At 45.6% G+C, this 25197-nt stretch overlaps 1 protein-coding gene and 3 non-coding genes across 4 annotated transcripts; all 4 read right to left on the bottom strand.

Annotated features, from left to right (window-relative positions):
• Nucleotides 1-1969: 1969 nt before the first annotated feature.
• On the bottom strand, nucleotides 1970-23389 carry LOC135912217 (uncharacterized). The gene is made up of 11 exons (XM_065444595.1): nucleotides 23145-23389; nucleotides 22793-22911; nucleotides 22133-22198; nucleotides 21328-21492; nucleotides 18774-18840; nucleotides 17818-17893; nucleotides 17466-17508; nucleotides 12153-12262; nucleotides 9679-9745; nucleotides 4753-4917; nucleotides 1970-3460 (listed from the first exon to the last, which is right to left on the bottom strand). Exons 1-11 carry the CDS (start codon nucleotides 23387-23389, stop codon nucleotides 2730-2732), a joined length of 1854 nt encoding a protein of 617 aa, XP_065300667.1. The 3' UTR covers nucleotides 1970-2729.
• Nucleotides 6500-6572, bottom strand: TRNAA-AGC (transfer RNA alanine (anticodon AGC)). The gene has a single exon. It is a non-coding gene; the product is annotated as a tRNA-Ala (tRNA).
• TRNAA-AGC (transfer RNA alanine (anticodon AGC)) lies at nucleotides 9081-9153 on the bottom strand. Its single transcript has one exon. It is a non-coding gene; the product is annotated as a tRNA-Ala (tRNA).
• Nucleotides 12991-13083, bottom strand: TRNAY-GUA (transfer RNA tyrosine (anticodon GUA)). Its single transcript has 2 exons — nucleotides 13047-13083; nucleotides 12991-13026 (listed from the first exon to the last, which is right to left on the bottom strand). It is a non-coding gene; the product is annotated as a tRNA-Tyr (tRNA).
• Nucleotides 23390-25197: the final 1808 nt, after the last annotated feature.

The following is a 25197-nucleotide window of genomic DNA, read 5'->3' as shown; positions in this document are numbered from 1 at the left end:
ACGTTATAGACAAAGCCTCGACGAGCTTACCGAGGAGGGAGCGGTTTTTTGCGGGGTGGTCAGCACGGTCAGAGAAATTTGTGGATATTTTGATGGAGAATCTTGCTTCTAAATGTGTTTTGCTTAGGTACTACAGCGCTACGGACAAGCGCACACTTTGTTCCGTTTCTGCCTAGCCAAGCTGCGCTACCCAACAGCGGATAAGTACTCCGGAACAGGCACTCGCTCAGACCGTCATTTTTTATGTGTGTGTGTATCGATGCGCCAGTGCGTTGAGAACGAAGATGTCTTTAGTTAAAATCGCCGTTTGGATAAACTTCTTTCTTTTTCTTAATTCTTATATCATTTTCTATTCGACTGCTGCAGTAAATGTTCTTTTTTGTTCTGTGCTTCAGCTTCAGGCTTGACACGGAGGGTCCCTGCCATGGCATTTCCCACTTCAAAATTCTTCCACATGACCACGTTACTACGGTGGTCACGACTACTGTGACAGCATGGTGTTCAACCCTGCCGTGTTATATGCCACTAGTGTCCTGCTGCAGCGCAACTGATTTTTTTCAATGGCATCGACGCATAAAACACCCACATTGAATTTATCACGAATGAAATCCGTAAGTTATGCCCGTAACCGTGGTAGTAATCTCAAAAGGATGCAAATTAGCACTCGCCGAGCGGTTTTCCAGGATGAGCTATGTGCACCTGACGCTTCTGCATGCGTAACACTCAGTATGATGCAATACATTTAGATATAAGCAATTATTAAATTCCAACGGCTTTGCTAAAAAAACGCAAACCAGGTATTATTGGCTGATCTCGGTGCACTAAGTTATTAGTTGTGGCCATGAAAAGAAGCAAGCTATTACATTACCACAACGTCCGTGGAAAAAAAATTTGCCAGCCAGCTTAGCATGAAAAAGCAATAGTTGTCAGTGGCGAATAAGAGATGAGTTGGATGAGATATAGCCTATGACTAGGACTAGGCGAGACACTTTCCACGATGAAGACTAGAAGGAGGTAAACAGATACTTTCGTTGTGAAGATGCTTGTTTCATTTTCAGTTTACGCCTCCTCTTTGCTCAGTGGGAGCTTAATAGATGCTTATTCGCTGTTTGGATCACTTTCTTCTTGAGCGCCTGTGTACCACCGATGCTACTGATAAGCCGAAAATTTCCCGAAACCCGAGAATAAAGAAAGCCAGGCTGTAACAAAAAAAAAAGTAATACATATAGGTAACCACCAAAGCACGCATAAGGAGTTCGCGTGGTCAATGCCGCAGCAGACGCGGCGGTTTTCTCCACTCTATACGGAGCTGCGGGCGAAGAGGACGCCGAGGCAACCTAGCAGCCGCCAGAGAAGAACGCCCGTTCTCCCACGCCTGACCACCCTTCCTCACGCGCCGCAAGAGAGGGCGTGATTCTGGGCGGCGTTGCTCGCTCGCGCGCGCGAGAATGAACAGCGTTCGCTGGCTCACCCTCCCAGCTTTCACTCATACGAAACCTCACGGCGACGGCGACGGCGACAGCGAAGGCGGAAATGCGCCTGGAGTGTCCATATAATTGCTATCGCAATATAAATGCAGAAAGCAGGAAGTGTACGCGCTGGCCGGATATCGAACCCAGTACCCCTCACCTGCTAAGAAAGTGCTCGAGCTACGCCCCCGACGAGTGTCAGTTTCGTAACAAGACTTTTGCAAATGCTCGCTGCTCCTGGCGCGAAACGAGGGCGAACGAAGGAAAGCGAAGCAGCAAACAGCTTTCGCGGCAATCCCGCGTTGCACTGTATTGAAATTTTATCTAGGAACGGAGACTTTCGAGGACAATTATGGGCCCGTCATCAGTCTCTTTCAAAAAAGGCACGCCAATTCTCCGAGCACGAATTTTCAGACATATATTCTAAAATGGTCGGCATTGCGCAACCTATGAAGTAATTCGACTCACACTACGTATCCTCACAGTTATGAATCCGTTTCTGCACAGTTTTTATTAGTGCTGAGGTTTGCGGTTACAAATCAATATCTAACCGCTGCCAAGCTTGCAACAATCACCCGTTGAAGTCGCTAGCATTGTTTGTCAGTATACTAGGAAAAAAGCTCTTATCACACAACGCTTGTTCAAGGATCAAGGACTGGGACGGCGAGAAGTAAGCATTTGTTCGCATGATGTTATTTATTCGATTGCTATCTAACTAATGCTCTGCATATAGTGCCTTCGGTTGCCATGCAAGAACATCTCAATGTGGAGCCATTATATAAGCGGCGCTCACGACTGCCGCAGTTCTGGAACCTTCGGAACTGGTCCCCCTTGTGGAACTCATGGTTTCCGTTTTCCATCAGCACATCCCTGGTTCGGAAGTGCCTTGTCTGACGGAAACATTTGTATTGACTCGAAGGTTGCCTTGGCAGCCGCTGAAAACCGCCTATTGTATTAAAAACGATCCACAAAAGAATATTCGATGGCGCATTTGAACTATGATTCTCCAGGAGACTTGATTCTCCAGGAATATCTTCGGCATACACCACAATTAAAGATAAAGAAAACACGTGTGCAGCAATGCGTCTGCCATCTGAGAAAGTTGGGGGGCTTTTCGCATCGCTGAAGAGATAGTTTCCTTACTTCATCAACTTGAATTTTGCAAGTCCACAATCATATTGATAGAGAACACCAAAAGAGAAAAGGACATCTATGTAGCTGACAGTAAAGTATGCCAGTGGTATGTGTTGGTAATATATGTCAAGCGTTCGGCGAGCCGTAATAACCGGGGCCCTGCTGCTTGTGCCTGGAGTATTCGTCCGTGATCCAGGCCGGGTTCGAGTCGAAACGCCGGAACATGTTTGTGGCTCCGGGCCTGTTTCGAGTGCCCGGTGATGAATAGGCGCCGCGGGGAGGAATGAAATGTTCCTCGCCGTGCGACACTTGGTTCACAAACTGTCTCTCAGAGTGTCTGCACCCGCGCGCCGCCTGGTAGCCGCGGGGTGCCGGCGAGACGTCGGAACTGAGTCGGTCGTGTCTGTCTTCCCGGCCAAGCGGCGAGGGCCAGGCAGAGTGCCGGGGACTCGGGCAACCAGACCTGCCGTAAAGGGGGACCGATCCATCGGAAGCGCCACTGTCGGCAACTTCGTAGATCACGCGGACGTCACGTGGTACGTCGTCGCGGATTCGTGTGCTGTGCAAGGTTCTGCGGTAGTCCTCCGGTGACGAATTCCACGCTGGCGCTTTGTAACGGGGAGTGTTCTCGAATTCGCCCTGGGCGCTTCGACGGTTTGGCCTCCCGCATAGATTCGCAGGTGTTTTATCCGGTGGCGACGTGACAGGGGCTCGGGCTCCTATTTTTCTGGTTTTGCGCTGCGCCGACCGGTTTTGGGAGCGCCACGATGAGAATTCTTCAGATGGTCTACGAGCAGCGAGTGGTGACTTCTGCAGCACGCCATGGCTGCCGCCCACAGCATTCGGCTTCATGAGACCTGCAACGTATTATAACGCAGACAAAAAAAAAAGTTATCCAGATCCAACGCACACACTCGAGCTAACGTTTCGCAATGAACAACTCTTAAAGCAGGTATTTAAATGCTACAGAACTGTTAATCCTTTGCAACACATATTGCAGCAATGCGCATAAAAATTTGCCTGGCCAGAAAATACCCAAAGCGTGGCTGCTGCCACAACGACACCCACGTGAGTGCGTACTACGCAGTCTCAGGGTCGGCCCTCTTTTATTACACTATCTCCAGGATCATCCTGGCTTACAATTTCACTATCTTTAATATCGGCCCGTTTTCCTTGGCGACATGAAAACCGAGCAGATGCACGAAACCGTGGCGCAGGAAGCATGTATAGATAACATCGCTTTATTGTTGAAATTATGCGCTTGAATGCGATTATTTGTTGCTCTGATGATATTTAGATACGTTTCTTGTTTCAATGCCGTTCAATGTTGTTTCAAAGCAAGTCATTGGTACATCTGTAAGTATATAGTACGGGTAGCTAGCTACACAGGTTGTCCCACCTAACACGGGCCAAAATTAAATACCATGCGATTGACTAACCATGCAGGCAGAGAAAAGGTTCACGGAACGCGCAGTGGTATAATTCTTCAGCGAGAAAATTGTCGGTCTATTGGATATAAATCTTTGAAGATATCCAGGTGTTCTCGTTGCCGCCAGTCGCAATTGTTTACGCGATCACTAAATTCTTCTGAAGCTTTCCGTGTCCTTTGCTTTTGATGAATTCAAACTGGTTTTTAGACGGCACACTGTTACCTTCCACAAAGCTTGTCGTTGCCGAATATAAATGTATTTAAAAGCATGGCGGCGGAATTTCTCTAGAGGACATCAACGCATAATCTGTCAGGTGCTTTCATCCCTTTCCTTCAGAACGGTATCCCCTCAATGTCCTGCATCGAGCACGCATGCAAAAACAACAACAAAAAAGACAAATCCCGAACGCCATCAGCAATCGCTTTGCGAAGCATAAGCACGCTATTGAGTGTTCAAGTAAAGAACATGTTAGACTTATTCTCCTTGCGTTATTGACGCCACACCAAATTACCTGCGATACAGCATACGTTTCAGTGATAACCCTGAAAACCAGCATACAAGTTGGCGTTGATCTTTCATTGCTTATGGAGCATACACAAGAGAACGACACAGCAAACGACGTGCACATCGCACTCTCATTTCCTACCACACGTGCAATTTCACGCAACATCCGCTTGCTTGTTAGGCCTCGTAAACGTCCATTTGGGGCAAGAACTCACCGAAGTGCCTCGGCTGCGGGGTATTCTTGCGTCTGTCGAGCCGTTTTGCGTTCCGCGCAGTCCTGGCTAGGAGCTCCTTGAACATGGTCTCTTGATCACACGGTGCTGGATCCTTGGCCTTCGAGGGGGCCACGACGTGCCTTTCGGGGAATGCAGACGACGATGCTGCGTATTTATTTATTGATTTACATATTTATTTGTGGGACACAAATGCTTTACCGAATGAAGTGGTTGCAGAAACAGGCGCACCAATTGTATCGGCCTATTTTTCGTACATCCAGAGACTCCACAAGGCAGTTACCTTTTGACAGCTCCTGCCTTTCTTCATATAGGAAAGTGTCTCGCTTAGCCCCTTTACATAAAACACGTCGTAACGAACATCCCAAACACCAATTCCTCTCTTATCCACCGCAGTGATCCCTTACTCTCGAACCAAGTTGCTGATGACTCATTCACTCCAATATCATCGGAGTAATGGAGTCGCTTGCAACTCTTGATCGGCACAACTAATAATTAATTGCAATTTCATTAGCCATTAACGATTCGCATGAGTTTCTACACTGCAACTTTTTCTGTATTTCTTCATTGTTGAATAGTACATTTATTACTCCTATGCTGAGCTTCGCATAAATTGCATCGCCAGGTACACATCCCTCTTTGTCCTAAACCGCTGGCTGATCCCCACTCAGATTTGGCAACATTGTGCATGATGTCCAATAATGCAAAGCTTTCGCACGCCGCGTACCAGTCTTCTGCACAATAAGTCAGAAGCTGGTGTGGTCCGATGCGGCGCCATTTCAAAGTCTTTGACGCCGCTGCGACGAAACAGTGGTCCTTTCTATCCCTGCATTGTCGCAGCTACGGCAAAAACACTGGGTTCACCGTAGCCGTGACAGATGGCGCAAGGTTTGGGTGCCTCGATGCAGTGCATCCGACTTGTTTTGAGTTGGATTTGAAACGTTGGTATTGTAAGACGTTCAATATTTGAAAGTTATGAAATGAGGCTGCTATGGACACCTTCCTTCATCAAGAAAGAGACGTCGAGAAGCGGTAACAGCGAGGTTACCTCGCTTACATTGGGTAGGTTACGTTATGTTTTCTGAACTATACTATTTATTTTTAATTCTTCCACCGCCGTTCAGCGGGAAATTATCTAATGTTTGGAGCACGTCGCCTTGAATGTCTGTAGCACGAGTTCTTAAAAGAATGTTTGCCTCGTGTGCATCTCTCTTGTAGGATACATACGCACATTATTAACGATCATTTGACTTCGTGTGGAGCGCACAAACAGCTAAGTTTAAACAGTAAGGAATGACAGGCTACATTTACAATGCTTTTAGCTCATGGTGAAGAGTTTTTTAGTAGCTTTTATCTTTCTAATTTCAAATACTTTGGGAATCTGTGAATATTTTTTTCCGAGCAAGTGCTCATCTAGCATAAGAGCATCTTGCGCTAGAACAAAAGGGTGGCCCGACTTCAATGGAAATTTATTTTTACATGTATTATTGCAGTCTTGCCCTGTTCCATGTTTCAGTAACTCTTAAGCTTTTGCGAGAACGTAATTCTTCAACTGCGAAGCAAAATTCGTAACATCGTAGAATGAGCGCTAATTCCTAAGTTTCGTAAGAGTTTGTAAGGATGGTCTATCGCCAGTGTCGCGTTACTCCCATCTTTCTATAAACAATCGTTCCCGTGCAACATTTTCTACAAAAAGAAATGTGTCCTACTGAAAAAAAAATAAAGCCAGTGGAGGTGCTGGGTATCGATCCCAGTACCTCTCGCATGCTAAGCGAGCGCTCTCCCATCTGAGCTACACCCCCGACGAAGAACAGCGGGAACGCAACACCGTTTTCTCCACAGGACATTCGACGCGAATCTGGGTCGTACGACGCCAGCCGAACAGGCCGCCGGCAACCGGGTTTTCCCGACAACCTCGCCTCACATTCCAATGAGCATACACTTGTGTGCGTACAGCGTAGATGCAGTGGAGGCTGGCTCTCGTTTCGTTAAAATCGACGCCGTCACCTACCTTCGCGCTATTAACTGCGGGATTCGCTTCGGTAATTCAATCGACATTGCCTCTCTACCGTCTGTATCATCTAGTTTTCCACAATGAATGACACAGACGCCGACAACCTATTAACATGACATTGCAATTAAGGCGCCCTCCAACTCAAAGAGAATGTGTATACAGTAGTGAACAATTATATATACGAAAAAGTGATCTGACAAGGCATCCGGACAGATCCTGAAACGCAATTTTGTTCGTAAAAGCGCAAGAACGAGACTCAGGCAGTGGAAGGGAAGTACGCCTTAGGAGGAAGCATTAGGTCGTTGCCTCCTATCTGAGTGCCTGCGAAAGGCCATTCTGCTTTCTGCGGTCCGTAATTCAATACTCTGCTTCCTACGGTCACTCTAGAATTTAACTTTTCCTCTCAATTGAAAGACATTCCATTCAAATTGGTCAAGAGGCTGACTGATAAGAGCGCTTGTGCGCTTTACATGTATTTGAGTAGGTGGCATTGGAGTTGGCTGCCTGTTCTTTCTGTATTTCTATATTCATCGTGTAGTGATATTTCTGCGTTCACCTTTAACAGTGTTCCATACTGTACATCCATGTTTCGCGAACTTGAAGTTGGCTTGTCATCCGGGCCTTACCTGACTTTTTATACAGCGGGTGTTTGAATTCTCTATAGGCTATGAATGCGTACACCCGTGAGCAAAAGTATGCGAACCAGGAATTGCGCGATGAAACTATTTTCTCCGCTGTCTGTGAATGGCAGCTAGAAATTATTAAAGACCGCAGTCCAAACTAAGCATTACAAAATTTCTAGTGCACTCGTCAGTTTCCGTTTATGCGTGATAAATGCAAAGAAGTTTAGTTTTTTTTTTTCGGTGACCGTGTGGTCCATATACTTTTGCTCACGGGTGTGCACCAGTCAAGTGATCCGATTCTTCCCTTTTCCCTTTCGCGATGTCAAGCAACGGAATGTAGACGAATCAACAACAAGTTTGCTTCTGTGCAGTACTTGCCAAAATACTTTCACTTACGGGGAGGATTTCTTAAAAAAGGCCGTTCCGTTTGCATTTAGTTCTGTGCTGTTGAACGGCGATCCGATATCGCTAGACTTCCTTATATCACTTGCGTTGTTTCCGTTCGCTAAATAAATGTTTCAGTTATTCAAGTTCCAGTGAATAAATTATTGAGAAAGCTCCGACTACCCATGTCACTTCACACAGACGATGTCGTGTAACACCGGCTATGCGGAAAAATCTTTTTATATCCGGAACAATTACTTTTATTTCTAATGTTCTGAAAATCGTAATTGGCACAAATCGTGCGCTAAAAAAGTCTAATTGTTTGTCCTACAAGTAATACTCGGTGAAAAGTGAGATACAAATCCAAAAGACCATTCAAGCCCGGAGCGACAAGATTTGGGCTACCTTTATACTCGCCATCATCCCCGTACAGTCTGAACACATACAGGTGCGACGCACGCAAATAATCTACTGTTGGATATCCTTTTACTGAAACGCTGTAACCCTACAGCACCGTGGTATAAAAGTTGCATAAACAGAGATAAAGTGCTTCCGAAAGGCAAGTGTATGTTTGGATAGGTGGGCCTTTCTTTGTCAAAGGCGGTCTTGACATCCGCGACAGGTTAGTTTTAATAGGTTAGTATAGGGCAACGTCACGAGCGGTCATTGTCGGCAGCGGTTGGCTGTAAAGGAAGGGACTGAAGAAAAAAATGAACGCTATCATATGGCGTTTCTACGCCTCGTTGCAGGAGGATGGATTTGGAAGACGAGGTGAAGAGATCGGGGGAGAGGCGAGGTGGCAGGAAATTGTTGAGGTTGTTGGGAGGAGGGGAAAGGGAGGGAGGAGATGGGTTGTCTTCAGAGAGTGTAGTTTCCACACAGCTCCAGAGATAGAGCTTTTCTGAAGAGCGTACCGTGTTTACAGTCTATCACTGACAGCGGTCCTCCAATGATCTAGAAGTGCGAAACTCCAGCTTTCTTTTATTTAATTTTTCAACACCGCGGCACTTGTCTGAATACCCTAAAACCATAGTTTGGACTCCTAGCCCCGGCGGCCCCATTCTGATCGGTGTTGAATACAAGACCACTCATGTACAGACCTTAGGGGTGCATAGAAAACTCAGTCATCAGAAATGATCAGGACATCATGCTACGACGTCTTTTTCCGCCAATCGCCATTTTCCGAGAAACATAACTCCGACATCTGAAAATTCCCTATAGTCTGAAGAACGCCCCGAGCGTTGGCTTATTTTTAAAAAAAGCAAATTCGATAAAGAGCTAAAAATACGTGGAGGTGCTGGGTATCGATCCCAGTACCTCTCGCATGCTAAGCGAGAGCTCTACCATCTGAGCTACACCCCCGATGGGTGCAACTGGTAACAAGGCTCCTTCGAATGAGCACCACTTCTGGCGTGAGTCGAGGGCGAATGGAGGAAAGCGAAGAAGCAACCGACCCGCTGTAGCGGCGATCGGGCGTTGCGCAATAATCGACGTTTGCTGTTGGAATAACACTTGTGGCTGACTGCAATCCCAATTTTACATTGTTTGTACCCATAGAGTGCTTGAGTGTAAAAAGCTAGAGCGGACCGCCCCTACAGTGCGTGACACAATAATATAAGTAAAACAAAAGCAGTAGAAAAAATGCAGTGAGCGTAAAGGATATATTACGAAATGGGCTGCGCGGTCAGCCATAATCAATGATACCACAACAACAATTAGCTGCATAATATCACCCCCACCCCCCCAATAAAAAGAGACAGTTTAGTAATGCAATGAGGTATTAGCCGTTATGCATATGGAAATAGTAAGAACGGAGTGAATACGTGCGTTCAAGCTTTCACTACAAATGGGCGTTCTCACTACAAATGGACATTCGCGCGAAAGTACCTGGGGCCTTTGGCTCGCAGGGCTCCGTTTGAACCCCGCGGTGCGCAGAGTCCACGTGGAGGTGGTCCTGCGAATAAAGTGCGAAAAAACGATGCGAGTGGCATTCGCGAACAACACGCGGAGGCACGTGCGTGTCGCAGAGCTCTCCACTCTTCCCAAGTACGTCGCTCTGGCCCCGTCCTTGGGACCACTCGCCATAGACGCATACCGGCTTTTACTGCGAAGCTTCAACGTCTGTGAGGCATACAAATTGAGGCGTACACAGAATTACAAGATGTCGATGGCGGCGCTTTCTCGGCGAATTAGTTATTCCATCGTCTCGTTTTGATCTCTTCCAAATATGAGAATGCCTTTAGCACGGAAATGCGACCATTGCGACCCGGTAAATATCTGTGTGGCTCACAGCACAGTCTATCTAGGCCTTGTGCCCTCACCAGAAACTGCTCTTGAATGGGGACCGTAGTAAAAAAGCAATAAAAAAAGGCCCATTAACGTACCCACCAGTTCAATTCTTAGTAATGTCGTTATTTATGTTCAGACACCTTGGAGTAATAAACTTCATGAAGAAATATATAGAAACATATAGAAATATTTTTAACACATAGCCGCGGGGAATGTCCAGTATGATATGCTTCAAATGGCAATTATATGAATAGAAATTATACAGTGCAAATTTGAAGCACGCATAATACACGTAAAATGCACATAATACACATAATACACAAATACACGTAATACATATAGAAACAACTTCCTGCAGGTGGGGAACGATCCCACGTCTTCGTGTTATGCGTGCGATGCAACGCATAATGCGAAGACGTGGGATCGTTCCCCACCTGCGGCAAGTTGTTTTTTCATCCACTTTTATTGCCATTATTTATTATTTCTTTATTCAGATAGTAAGTATAAGTAACTTCCCCTATGTTGCCCTTGGTGTCTTTGTTTGTTGGCATCTCATCATGCGATAATTAAATATCGGGCCCATCGGTTAACCTTCTTTCTTCTCGATCCCTTTCTCGAGTACTGCACTGCTTCATTCCACCTTCACAGAGTGGAATGGCTCATGACAATGTTCAGTTGTGTTACAGGCTCAAGGCAAGTGTCGAAGCATTGCTCTATATATATATATATATATATATATATATATATATATATATATATATATATAGAGAGAGAGAGAGAGAGAGAGAGAGAGAGAGCAATGCTTCGACACTTGCCTTGAGCCTGTAACACAACTGAACATTGTCATGAGCCATTCCACTCTGTGAAGGTGGAATGAAGCAGTGCAGTACTCGAGAAAGGGATCGAGAAGAAAGAAGGTTAACCGATGGGCCCGATATTTAATTATCGTAGGATGAGATGCCAACAAACAAAGACACCAAGGGCAACATAGGGGAAGTTACTTATACTTACTATCTGAATAAAGAAATAATAAATAATGGCAATAAAAGTGGATGAAAAAACAACTTGCCGCAGGTGGGGAACGATCCCACGTCTTCGCATTATGCGTTGCATCGCACGCATAACACGAAGACGTGGGATCGTTCCCCACCTGCAGGAAGTTGTTTCTATATGTATTACGTGTATTTGTGTATTATGTGTATTATGTGCATTTTACGTGTATTATGCGTGCTTCAAATTTGCACTGTATAATTTCTATTCATATAATTGCCATTTGAAGCATATCATACTGGACATTCCCCGCGGCTATGTGTTAAAAATATTTCTATATGTTTCTATATATTTCTTCATGAAGTTTATTACTCCAAGGTGTCTGAACATAAATAACGACATTACTAAGAATTGAACTGGTGGGTACGTTAATGGGCCTTTTTTTATTGCTTTTTTACTACGGTCCCCATTCAAGAGCAGTTTCTGGTGAGGGCACAAGGCCTAGATAGACTGTGCTGTGAGCCACACAGATATTTACCGGGTCGCAATGGTCGCATTTCCGTGCTAAAGGCATATATATATATATATATATTGTAGAGAGAGAGAGAGAGAGAGAGAGTGTGTGTGTGTGTGTGTGTTTGTGTGTGTGTGTGTGTATGTGTGTGTGTGTGTGTGTGTGTGTGTGTTAGCTTCCCTCTGAAGTATGGCGCATGAACGGTTGAGGAGTCAGCCAGAAATCAGAAGGAATTGTAAAATGGTACTTAGTTGTGTCTCGAAAGCAAAAGCAGCATCTGTTATGCACCTCCCAAGATGCTACTTATGGACGCTGTCCAATTCCACCATATTGTCATACTCCGCGATGGTGACACCTTTGAGCCAATCAGTGATGCAGTAGCAATCGCCTAGACCCATCGAACCTGTCAAGGCGGTGAATTCGACAGCACGGGGGAATATTAAAATGTGCAGGTTGGCATCCCACGTTACGGAATAGCATTCAATGTGAATCATCGCGTGGCCTCCGACACCACAGCGGCGCACACTGCCAGGGTACGATCTTGGAGGCCACAATTATTGACACTCACGTCGGTCTGAGTGCCTGCAGCTTGCCGCGAAGCAGCCGTCGGGGCCGCCAAGAGCGGCTGCTGCTCTTCTTGCAACGACGCCGACTTTCGGGAACGGTGCGTCATCGACGCTGCGAAGCAAGATTAAACACAATTGGCGTTGGACTCAAGAATGCGCTAGCGATGACACCGCGTAAATATTGATAGCTGCATGCAAATTTTGCAGCCACATTTCGCGGTGTCAGCGCCGCAGTTGCAGAGTTCCGGAAAGCAAACGCAGTCAGGAAGTTACAGTGGGCACATTGTTTCTGGCAAACTTACGTATGATTGTTTTCGGACGTTTCATTGTGCAATTCCTCGAATTTTTTTTTTGTAAACGCGCATTCGTTTTCAAAAAATACTCAAGCTTGCATTTCAACGTTGATGTGAAATAAAAAAAAGTTTCTAAGGGCCTAGTGTTGATTACAACAGTATAAGACAAGCCTTACCCCATATACACCTTGGCGACGGCAGAAAAAGTCCAGACGTCGGGCATGACACCCACCGGCTATAATATTGGGCTTAAGCATGGCGTCGCGCGTTGGATGCCCACCGTGGCTGTCTCTTTCGCATAGGAGCGGAACGACAAACGAAAGATTTATGACATTAGCAAAGTTACCCCGGAGCACAAAATTAATCCGGATCCCCGACAAAGGCGTTTCCTTCCTCTGTGCAGTTGCGTTATTTTTGTTTCAGCAATATAAAAAACAATACGAACTAAAGGAAGAATTACTGCAATCTTTATAATAAGCCAACAGCAACGTGGAAAAAAATATATAATCTTGAAACTCAGGAAACAGAGAAGAAAAAAAACAAGCAGTCCGTCGAGCCGGATTCGAACCAGCGACCTATGGATGTCCGCATTGGGTGCAACCTCTACAGTCCACCGCTCTACCAACTGAGCTATCGACGGCACCGGATACGCTGCCCCACCGTTTTGTCTTGAAAGTGGCCATGCGCCTTGTGACCTAGTTAGGATAAATGGAGGCGTGTCTCGTACGCCTTGTACGGAGCCACTCCGGCTTCGCACCTGTTTCGCTCGTGGAAAAGAATGATCGCGCTTTGTCCGTGTCGTTGTTCGTTTCTTGCCGCTGCTATTGTCGCGTCATTTAACACGAGGGTTGCAATGTGGGCTTGTTGGTAATGGATCTTCAAAGGGAGTATGGTAGCGCGATTCAAAGACGGGACAAGAGAAGACACAAAGGACACACAAAGGGACATTTAACAGCACGCAGGCACAGCTAGCTTATGTGTGAGGCGCGTCCTTGCCTCGTGTGCAAGCAAAAAATGGAAAATATGGGAAACAGAATACAGCCTTAGATAATGCACCACCGTAGATGACAGTCTTCTGCTTAGTTAATGTTAATGAAACAAATCAGTTGCTATTGGAAAAAGAACCGTCAGACTCATGTACCTCGTGTCCATGCGTCACGTATGGTCACACGAGATTCTGTACGAAAACCTGCATGCTTCTATAAAAATCAGTTATGACCATATAGTATCACAGCGTGTGGCCTATGGGTCTTTTTCAACCAGTTTAAGCCTAGGTATCGAAATGTCCAAGAATGTTCAAAGGCAGCGACTGGTTATAAGTAGATCAGCAGGGGTCTTATAGCTTGAACGGCACCCAAATTTCTTTTACAAGGCTTAATAACTAACTAGTTTGTATTTATACATATTTTTGTACGCCCTACAGCTAATCGTTCATTGTTATAATGCTGGAAATGACACGCTGCACGAGTTCAATGCCCTAAGGTAGTTACATTCCAGGCTTTCCGCATTGTACCAGTGTTTTCTCCATTTCTGCATTTGTAGGTTGCCCAGTGGTCACGGCTATTTGCTCACACCGTCTACATTGTTAGCTTCCAGATTCCTACATAACGCTTATCTGTTGTTGCTTTTTTTGGTGTTCTTTTTTACTGCCGCCAAACTTTTCATGTAACCCTCAATAAAACGCATTCAGCCAGCTTATAGAAAACTTAATAAAGCATCCATGCAAGATATGTAGCTTGTCTGTGTGGCCCTTGGCATTATCGTTCTACACATTTCTGTGAACTAGTACTTGCTTATCAACTCTTTGCAGCCATAACAGGCTGTTTGGAAGTCTGCGAATCAAAACAAAATGGATTTCTACCGAAAGGTATTAAAGCATCTCGATAACCGGCCACTGCAGCCGCATCCTTATGCAAGCGAAATTAAAAGGTTTGCGTAAGTACATTTAGGTGCACGTTACAGAAGCTCGAGTTGTCAAAGTTATCCAAGAGCAGCCCCATACGGCGTCCAACGTAAACTGCCGCATACAACTGAGGGACGCTACACTCCATACAAAATGTATTAATGAACAGTTGCTGTACGTAGTCAGCTTATACAGACTTTATATTGCCAAAAGCACAAATCTATCAGGAAAGCAGGACGGCTTTGAGGAACCCTTTGAAAACAACATGGACTTTCTAAATTTGGTTGTGTTTGATTCGGTGCACTCCATGAGGCCGTCGAGGCTCCTAAAATGAAGCTGAGTGATATTTGAAGTTAGGATTTGAGCAACGTCCAGTTGCACAAACATTTTGGAATGCGAGGATGTTTACCGTTTCTATCGACATGACCGCGATGCGCGGTGTGGTGGCGGTGTACTTATCGGTGTTCGTGATTCGATTACCGCTGCTGCAATTGAGCTTGCCTCACCATTAGAGCTAGTGTGCACGCGCGTAGGCTTCGAACGCAAAAATTTTATCATTTGCGCCGTTTACAGGCCCCCTTCCTCACCTAACACATTTTGTTCAGACCTTCACGATGCCTTAAATAGTCTAATTTTACGGTTCCCTTCCACGCCACTAATACTCCTTGGGGACTTTAACTTTCCTGGCATTAACTGGCATACTGATCCCCCTTCAACCCAAGAGTGCTGTGCTGAATATTCCGAATTCATCAGCCTTTGCCTTGATTTTAACCTGCACCAGCTTGTTCTGAAGCCTACTCGATGTTCTGCACACTCGGCTAATATCCTAGATTTGATCCTTACTACATCCCCGGAATTTTTCTCGCCCCTAACTTACCTACCGGGTATTAGCGACCATTGTATAATCCAGTGTAATTTGCAGTTAACCATGCCATCTGTTACCTCGTCGAAAGTTATACGTGATTACAAAAATGCTGATTTTGCCGCAATTAATAACGAACTAGAAACTTTCATCACTGACTACATTCCAAGTTTCCACACTCGATCGGTTGAAGAAAACTGGTCAATATTCAAAGAAAAAGCCAACTCCTTAATAAACCGGTACATCCCGCAAAAACGTATTTATTCTAATTCTCGCGCACCCTGGTTCAACTCGCGTCTTAAACGTTTACTGAACAAAAAGAAAAGGCTTTTCCGACGAGCAAAATTAACTGGCAATCATGATCGTTGGAATGCTTACACAATAGCACTGAGCGACTACAAGAATGCTGTAGCAGAGTCCAAAACAACATTCTATGAGCACACGTTGCCTTCTTTTTTGAAAGACAACCCACAGAAATTTTGGAGTGTGGTCAACGGTAAAAAATCTAGTGCCATTGAACTGTGCGATCCTAACAACGAACCTGTCGATCGGAGTGTCTGTTGTGAAGTATTGAATGACGCGTTCATATCTGTATTTTCAGATTCTGTGCTGTGCGCAAGCGCTGTTTTTTTCTGATGTGCATTATTTTCCCATGCTCCCCATTACCATTGACCTAGATGGCGTTGTAAAGTTGATACAGACCTCAAAAGTTTCTGCATGCAGTGGAGTAGATGGCATCAACACGAAATTTCTTAAGGGAACTATTACTTATTCATCTATAATTCTTAGCGAAATCTTTGCTCAGTCACTTCAAACTACCATCCTTCCGAATGATTGGAAGGCAGGGATGGTGATTCCCGTACATAAGTCTGGCAGTCGGTACTCCCCCCTTAATTACAGACCTATATCCCTAACAAGCGTTCCCTGCAAATTAATGGAGCACATAGTTTACTCACACCTGGTTTCATTTCTCGAGTCAAACTTATTTTTCACCCCCTACCAACACGGATTTAGAAAACACTATTCCTGCGAAACACAGCTTTTGTCATTCACTAATGATTTATTCCAGGCGATGGATGCTAACTTTACTATTGACTGCATTTTTTTAGACTTCGCCAAAGCATTCGATACTGTTTCACACGAATTACTTTTAACTAAATTAAGTAACCTCAACATTGATCCTAACGTGCTTGCTTGGATCAAGTGTTTTTTGTCTAACCGTTCGCAATTCGTTTATGCTAACGAATACTTCTCTTCCACTGGTCGAGTAACATCCGGTGTACCGCAAGGCTCGGTTCTAGGACCATTATTATTTTTAATTTATATTAATGACCTCCCCGACCAAATTAAATCATCAATTAAGTTATTCGCCGATGACTGTGTTCTCTATCGTGTCATTTCTAATCCTGGCGACTGCGATACTCTTCAATCAGACATTGGCATAGTAACATCATGGTGTGCTAGATCCCAAATGAAGCTCAATTCTAATAAATGTAAGGCGTTGCGTGTGTCCCGTGTTGTAAGAAATACCACCCTTCCTACGTACAATATTAACAACATACCTGTAGAAAATGTATCATCATATAAATATCTTGGTATCTACATTACACACAATCTTACATGGAACATTCATATAAATTACATTTACGGTAACGCTAATCGCATGCTTGGGTTTTTACGGCGTAATTTTTCATCGGCAACTGCAGCTGTCAAGTTATTTCTGTACAAATCTTTAGTGAGGCCTAAACTTGAATATGCATGCTCCATTTTCGACCCTTCTACTCTAAAGCTAAAAAACACCATCGAATCCATTCAAAACCGAGCTGCTGGCTTTATTCTTTCGAATTATTCTCGTCATGCAAGTGTCTCATCAATGAAACTAACCCTTGACTTGCCTAACCTAGAGTTACGTCGTAAATACTTTCGCCTATGCCTTTTTCACAAGATTTATTACTCTAACGAAACACTTAAGGATGAACTAATTTCCCCGCCATCATACATATCGTCACGCACGGATCATCGTTTTAAGGTTGAAGTTCCAACTTGTCGCACCAACGTTTATTTTGATTCCTTTATACCAAGAACGACGAATGACTGGAACCGCCTCCCTGCCTCCATCACTGCCATTTCTGACGCCACCAACTTCAAGAATATTGTTAATGAATTTGTTTGCAGTAATCACCACTCCTCTCTGTAATGCCTCCGGGCCTTGAGAGTATGACAATAAATAAATAAATTGGCTTATGCGTCAACTTACGTCGGCCCGAAGCTCTGCTACGAGATGGCGGAAGAACCTTGGGCTGCAGTAAAGAGAAAGGGGCCTTTATGTATTTCTATATTATTCCAAACTTTACTCCGATCAAATGGCCTAAACAGTAACGTCATTCCGAGAAAACTAAGCTCACTGCGATGCTGAAGGATAAATGAACCCACATATATGTCACGGCGTAATGTACCTTAAGGAATCCAAAAAGCCTATAAGTATGAGTATCGAAGATGGTTGTCACGTCTGGATATTCGTCTACGTTTTAACAGTGAACTCGAGTTTCAGAAAATGCCAACTAGGCTAACAGGTACTTCTGACCGGAATGTGGTATCTCCCTGCTTACCTGAAAGCAGCGTGAGAGCTTGTCCTCCATGATGATGGTCCTAACCCTCCGTTGGGATGACCAGGCTTGTGACACCCTGGATTAAAGAGCGACAACGTGTTCATCCAGAAAAACCACAAATTTTTGGCGTGTGAGTAAGACCTGCAGCCTTCCGCTAGAGCGATACCGTTTTGCGACAGTTCGGAAGTCTCTCAAGAAAACGGCTTTCTCATTACTTTTCTTATATTGCCTTGTTTCTCGACTTTTCATTTTAATCATGTTCAGCCAGCGCTTCCTTTATTGTGCGAGGTCTGTAAGTTCACAGCCGAAACGTAGTGACCACTTAATAGTAAACGAATTCAAGCGATCTTGATTTCAGTCATTCGCTGTTGTGTGGCGTCGCGTTAATGTTCCAGACGACATACGAACGCCACGCGTGGCAGAGAACAGTGCTTAATGGACATCAACTTTAATGCAAAATAGCTGATAGTTGAAGTTTACTTGACACCTAATTCACGCACACACTGCAGATAGTATCAGGAATACAGACAAAAAGCCTTGAATATTGGTTCGACTAACATATACAACACTATGAACTGGGTTACTTCTCTTTTATTCAAACTGATTATCTCAAATAACGTATAGGATATAGAGTAGATCAGCCGGCCTGTTCCGGTGGATTGCCTGACAACGCGTAAATTACTTCCCCAAGAAATTGCAATATCCAGGTAACCACTTTGAAAAATGCACAGCGAAAGTTTGTAATGTAGATGCGTATATCCGTAGGCGGCCGAGTATGCTATTTGTTCATGATAATTCAAATCTTTAATATGCTACTCAATGGAACAGTATAAGCTATTTCTGATTTTCAAGGCTTGTCCTCTGATTGCACTGCGAAAAACCGTTTCACACATTAGTTATGTTAAAATCCTCAAAGACTATGTGTCGCAATGTCTAGTCAGCAAAGCAGCGCTTACCATACAAACAGGACCAGCGATGTCAGGGTCGCGATTCCAAACAGGAAAGCGTAGATCATCCAGGAAACTGAAAGATAGGTCGGAGCAGCCTTATTAAAACGCCACATTTTTTGTACCGAAACGAATGCTTAAATAAACAAAAATGCAGGCTCTCCCGTAATCGAGTGTAGATTAAGCATCAAATGGCATCCGGCAAAGCAGATTGGTTGGAGATGATACCAGCAACAATCTTAAAATGGCTGTAGTGCATGTTCCCAACAGCACACCTCACCGCACCGCACCACGCCATACTGTGCACAGGACCATAATATAGCTGGCCGGCTAGAAGAAGTAACCTGGCTGAAGGCCGAACGACAGGCAGTGAAAGACGCCAAGGAGAAAAAGCACACTTCCTAGCTAGAAGAGGAATCAATCGAGTCTGGGATTTTACGTGACAAAACCACAATTTGACTATGAGGCACGCCGTAGAGGGGGACCCGGATTATTTTGACGACAAGGGGATCTTCAACGTGCCTCCAGTGCACGGGGTACACGCGTTTTTGCATTTCGCCTCCATCGGAATTTTGATCCTGTGACCTCGAGCTTAGCAGCGCTACACCACAACCGCTAGGCCACAGCGGCGGGTAAAAGCGCCTGAAGGAGGCGCGGCGCAGCGTGGCGGCATCTCACGAGGTGAAGCAAAACTCGTGCCGTGGAACTCACGGACCGCTGGCCTTCATTGCTCAGCGCCAGAAGATTACAATGAAGTGTATGGTGTAGTAGAACTTGTTGTTGGGCGAGTTGGTAGGTATTAGCGAACATTGTTTAACTGCGCGAGCAAACGAACCACAAAGACAGCGAGGGACAAGGACGGGCGCAGACTTGCAACTAAAGTTTATTCCACAAGGTACACATATAAATACACACCCGACATACATCACTGCGCGTGCGCGAAAAAAAAGGGGGAAGGTAAAAGAAAAGTAAAACCTTGTATGTGCGAAACGCGACCTACCTACGCTCGTCAATAAACCTAATCTCACTGGTATGTAAATGAACTGAGGTGTCACTGACACATTGTTGTCCCTTCTTTTTAATATGGTACGCCTCGAGTTGGTACGCCTCTGGCTCGGCTATCTCGGCAGCGGCACAAAATCTTTGTTTCCTTCATGATCGGCTTGCACGTGCACGCCAGGTAGTGGACAGGCAGGTGCCCATTCGTTTTATTTCTAATAGACAATTCGTGCTCACGCAAGCGCACATTCACACACCTTCCTGTTTGGCCAATGTAAACTTTGCCGCATGATAGAGGTATCTGATATACTACTCCAACACTGCAATCTACGTGGGAAATGGAGTGCTCAGTTCCGCACCCTTGGAAGTTATTTTTACTTCTTCCTATGCGTGAGCATAGCCCAGCGAGCTTGCCGGGAGCCGAGAACGCTACCTCAACTCCATACCGTTTCACAACCTTCATTAAGTTGTGGGAAGTCTTGTGAACATAAGGTACAACTGTCCGTTTCTTATTTTTGCGCTCCCTTGTGTCTTCAGCAACATTGCCTTCCGTCTTTGTCTTCTTAAGCACTGCCTCCACTACTGCTGAAATGACTGATTGCGGGAAACCGGCTTCTTCCAGCCTTACAATCTGCTTGTCAACTTTTCTTTTACCTTCCCCCTTTTTTTCGCGCACGCGCAGTGATGTATGTCGGGTGTGTATTTATATGTGTACCTTGTGGAATAAACTTTAGTTGCAATTCTGCGCCCGTCCTTGTCCCTCGCTGTCTTTGTGGTTCGTTTGCTCGCGCAGTTAAACAATGTTCGCAAGTGTATGGTGCTCTGTCTCTGCCTTTTGAACGTTGTTATTGAGAATGGCTAATGAACCTTCGGCGTGTTAGAAGTTCTAGCTTGAGTGATATTGTGAACAAGCATTATGAAAAACTCCGAAGCAATATTTTTTGTAACTTGTTTGGGCAGTAACTAGCGTATGTAATGTGATCCTGTACAAAGGGTTCAGGGCCAGGCACCACACTTTCTTTAAGTTTTGTCTTGTTGCCCGGATGATCGCTTTTTTTTCACGCAACTTGCCCGGATGTTCTCGTTGCCGCATGACTAGCCGCTCGGGGCACTTTGCGTGAATTCGCGGGCTTTTTTCACTCTCAGAAATATATTTTTTTTGAAGCACGTATTGAGCAACACAAACCTGGGTCCAGAATTTCTGATGCTGCTCTGCAATTTTCTCTTTGACACTTTTAATCTATGATATTTGAGAAGTTGAATATTTAGACTAATGATGTGATTAGGCAGAATTCAAAAGGTAATCTGAGTAACTCCAAGCGACGGCAAACAACATTACGGTAATTCTGTCGAGGTACGTGGCATTTGCATATATTTAAATCTCGGTGCATGACATGTGGGACACCCTGTACATGCAGGCTAGTTATGAACGTTATGCACTTTCCTCGCTAGGTGCTCTATCCCAAAGGAGTCCCTATATGACGCCCTACTAGTATGCGCTCACTCTACAACAATGCCCGGATCTAAACTAACGCTATTCACCGCGCAAAACGGATTTCTGCACCTTCGCAATCATTGGACGAGGTGCTTCCCTGCCTATAGGTGGACTTGCCCGGTGGACACCAGAGACAGAAGGGAGACCCATGCTGCTCAGTATAGGAGCCGAAGTCGCATGGGATGCAGTTGCGGAACTCGCCGCCAGGGCTGAAGGACCCGGGCCGGCAGACGTCTGCAAGACATGGCAATGCTAGAGTGATCGGTTCCTCTTGCTGTTAGCGCATCGCGGAGTCGTCTGTTGTCTGTTTGGGAAGCTTGCGGGCCTTGATACTTCTCTTTCAAAAAAGAAGAAAAGAAATATGGTCATTTGGGGGCAAGTTCTCGCTTTCTGCAGACATTGACTGGAGTTTTGCGTAAGCGGGACGCAAGCGGGCAACTGAGGACACACACAGCCACTACTTCTGCTTTGTTCCTTCCTCCCCGTTTCCGCAATGCCCCAGATAAAGGTACACAACCGTCTGTCCCAGACCTTCACATTTTCCACGTACCTTTACGCTTGGATGGTGACATGCTTACACGCCCGCACGAAGGATTTTTGGTGCCTTTCGGAAAACCTCATAGCGGGAAATTAATCCGTAGCCTACGCTAACCGCCCCGTCGTAGCTACAAGTACCACTCTGAGACATAATAACAATCTATCGTCTTCCCGCAGTGTGTTCCACTAAACGAGCCTCAACAATAGGTGCGATTAAACACGTTACACAAACGTAGACTGCTCGTCAAGGGTTCCAGCCTCCCGGAGCATTGCCGATTCCTTTTCCAGTTTCTGCGACTTTCGCACCGAGCCTGTGGCGACATGCGAGTTTACTCACAGCAGCGGCGGTCGTCCACGACATATCCCACGCGACATCCGGTTCCGTTCTTGTCGCTCTCGAACACTGGAAGACAAAACGAAAACCTTTTCTGACCACTCATTTTTAGATGCATTTGTGCACACGTAAAGCACAAAGTATGGTGGGATGCAGGTGAATGCACCGAGAAGTCTCAAACTAAACCTCGTAAGTGTTATGCGTGGTGTCGCCATGACACTTAAGCGCACTGTCATCTGTGTTGTTGGTATTAAAGGACATTAGGTCTGATGTCACCATCCATTCATCTAGTGGGAATGCTCACAATCCTATACGGATCGAAGCACTCCCGTACATTCCTGACTGCGCTGTTAAAGAAAACTGTTCAAAATTCTCGACAACAATAACGTCGGTCATTAAGTTTCTGATTGCACATGGTGTTTACACATGTGTGTTTGTGTTCACGTGCATGCGTGTGCGTTTATGTGCGTGTGTTATCACTTGTGAGTAGGCGTGCACGTCCGTGCTTTATTTGCGTGTGCGCGTAATTTGGACATGCATGTGTTTGTGTGCGTGTGCGAACCACACATATTGCTTGCGACGTCCAAATGTACTCTCGCACGAGAAAGAAATAAAGGCGGTATTTGTTACGGAAATGCAATGCGCATTATCACCGACCCCTACCTTGGATCTCGTGATGAACTATGATGAACACCTCGCGGCGTGGCAGCCGGACGTATCCCGAGCACACGTAGTGGCCGCTCAGCACGGCCGTGACCTTGGGAAACCGCAGGCGGCCCGTGCTGCTTGACGAGACGAGACGCGGCCATGATTACGGCGATTGCACTCAGCGTTTACTGCACTTTGTACCTGCCAACCGCCTCTTGTTTGTACTTTGAGTTGCTTCGAAGCTTTAATAAATTAAAGTAGCGAAACGTATATCTGTATACATACATTTCTGCAGTTTATTCCTCCACCTGTTTTATCTATCATCTGCCCGTTCATCAGCCAATCCACCACAGACCACGTGCCTCACCTTTCTGACAGTAGCGCCTGGTTGAGCCACGCCGTGCCGCCAGCCTGGTCACTCCAGCGAGCCCGTCTAACCATTACGCCTTCCTTGGCCGCGCAAGGCATCACCAGAGAGTCGTGCAGTCTGACGCGGTGCACCTGGAGTTTCTTGGCGACCAGTTTGATGCTTCTCGAGTAGCGAAAAGTGCATAACACCAGGAGAAGCAAAAGGCTGGAGGCCCGGAGCATGCACTTCATCTTCTTCTTCATCTTCGCCCCTAATTTTTTACACCAGGCGTACTACAGGAAGATAGCAAAAAGCGTCCTTTAAATGCATGCCTCGCTGTTTGATGCAGGTACTACAGCAATGAATTAGAGCGCTATTTGTCAGTTATTCAATTTATAATGTCATCTGGGACATTCGCCTTTAGTTTGACTTACCTTAGCATCTTGCGCCTAATGTCCTTAGTGCCAGGACACGGCCCCAAAACAGGGTGGCTTCCCGCTGTAGACACGGGTACCGGGCGCTTAGGACACGTTTGAGAGCAGTCATTTCGAGATCCCCAGGCGTAGGTTGCAACTGGTGTCGGTGCCGAAGAGTACGAAGACAATCTTCCTCCGCCCGGGAAAGGTCGGAGCGAAGAAAGCAGACACCAGGGGGTGGAAGACGCGCGACATAACACTGACCTATCAACTTAACATTTTAAAACATGTTTAACATAACCATTTTCAAGCGCGAGTTGCTCCACTTGCTTGGAAAAAGGGGACCAGTCAAACGCGGCCACAAGCAGCTCGCCACCGACGTTATTGCAGGGGTTCCTCTTTGTCTACGAGATTAACAGCGAGATGAATTAGTCGCACGCAGTACTATTCGCACCTGCTCATCGCATCTATATTTATTAGCCTGCTTTTGCACAAAGTTGACCCGTAGCGTTGCCGTCACTTCTCCTGTGGTGGACTGAAAGCCTTTCCACATGTGCGATAGCAAGGACTTGTCCGGTTCATGCGCACTGACTGCTGAAAAAATTGGTGTCAGCAGGTCCAAAGAACTGCGCATGCCTTTTTTTTAAAGCTAAACATTGTCCGAAACTGCTTGCAGTATATATTTGTTGACTCCAAGATCTCCCGTGAATACTGCCTCTTGGAGTACTTCCTGGTTGTTGAGGAGGCTTTGTTGCATCTTGTCTTGCTGGGCAAGCTGAGCGTTGAGAAATTTTCCTTGCTGTATGCAATGCAGCAATAAAATTGGGGGTGTACTTCACGTACTTGATCAACTGTTTTGACCTCTCCTAAATCTATCGCGATTTTTCGTCGCATGGGGTCAAAGAACAAAAGTTTGAGCCGATGCGCTTGCGTACTCAGCATCAAAGTAACGTACGTGTGAATCGCGCTGCAGCGCGAGCTCGTGCGCTGCTCGCTTGATGTAGCTTTTCATGACAGCGCTCGAACATCGATCTGCTGCAATAAAATACTACCCCGCTGCACTGCCTCAACATGCTGGCTTCAGGTCAAGGATGAGCACGTTTAACTCTCTGACCTGTGCTGCTCGTATTGGGGTAGTGAATTGTCACCGAATCAGCCTGCCCATTCCGTGCTCATTTGCACACACCTGGTCACTTCATCCCTTCACACTGGTCGAAGGGCCAGGTAAATATGACTTCCAGCGAAACTAATGGCTAAGACGGCTCAGACATAGAGAGAGAGAGTGCGTTAGTCAACAACAAATCCCGGAGAGAGTGTCACTAGAGGCGATGCCAATGAGACTTCTTTTTATTCTGCCGCAACGGTAAGGGCGCGCCATGTGTGATAGCATGGTCACGGTCTATGTTACTATGGTGGTCACAATTACTGCGATAACACGGTGTTCACCACTTCCATGATATATGCCACTACCGTCCTGCCGCAGCGCATTTTCTTTTCAGTGCAAATTTATCGCGGATGAAATTAGTAATGCCCATAAACGTGGTAGTAATCTCAACTTCATGCAAAATGGCAATCAGCGAGCGGTTTTCTAGGATCAAATATGTGCACCTGACGCTACTATATGTGTAACACTCAGTATGATAGCAATACCTTTC

This window comes from Dermacentor albipictus, chromosome 10 (assembly GCF_038994185.2).
Source record: "Dermacentor albipictus isolate Rhodes 1998 colony chromosome 10, USDA_Dalb.pri_finalv2, whole genome shotgun sequence".
NCBI classification, from domain to species: domain Eukaryota; kingdom Metazoa; phylum Arthropoda; class Arachnida; order Ixodida; family Ixodidae; genus Dermacentor; species Dermacentor albipictus.
Note: the sequence above shows the minus strand (reverse complement) of the source record. Positions and strands in the feature narration are given on the sequence as shown.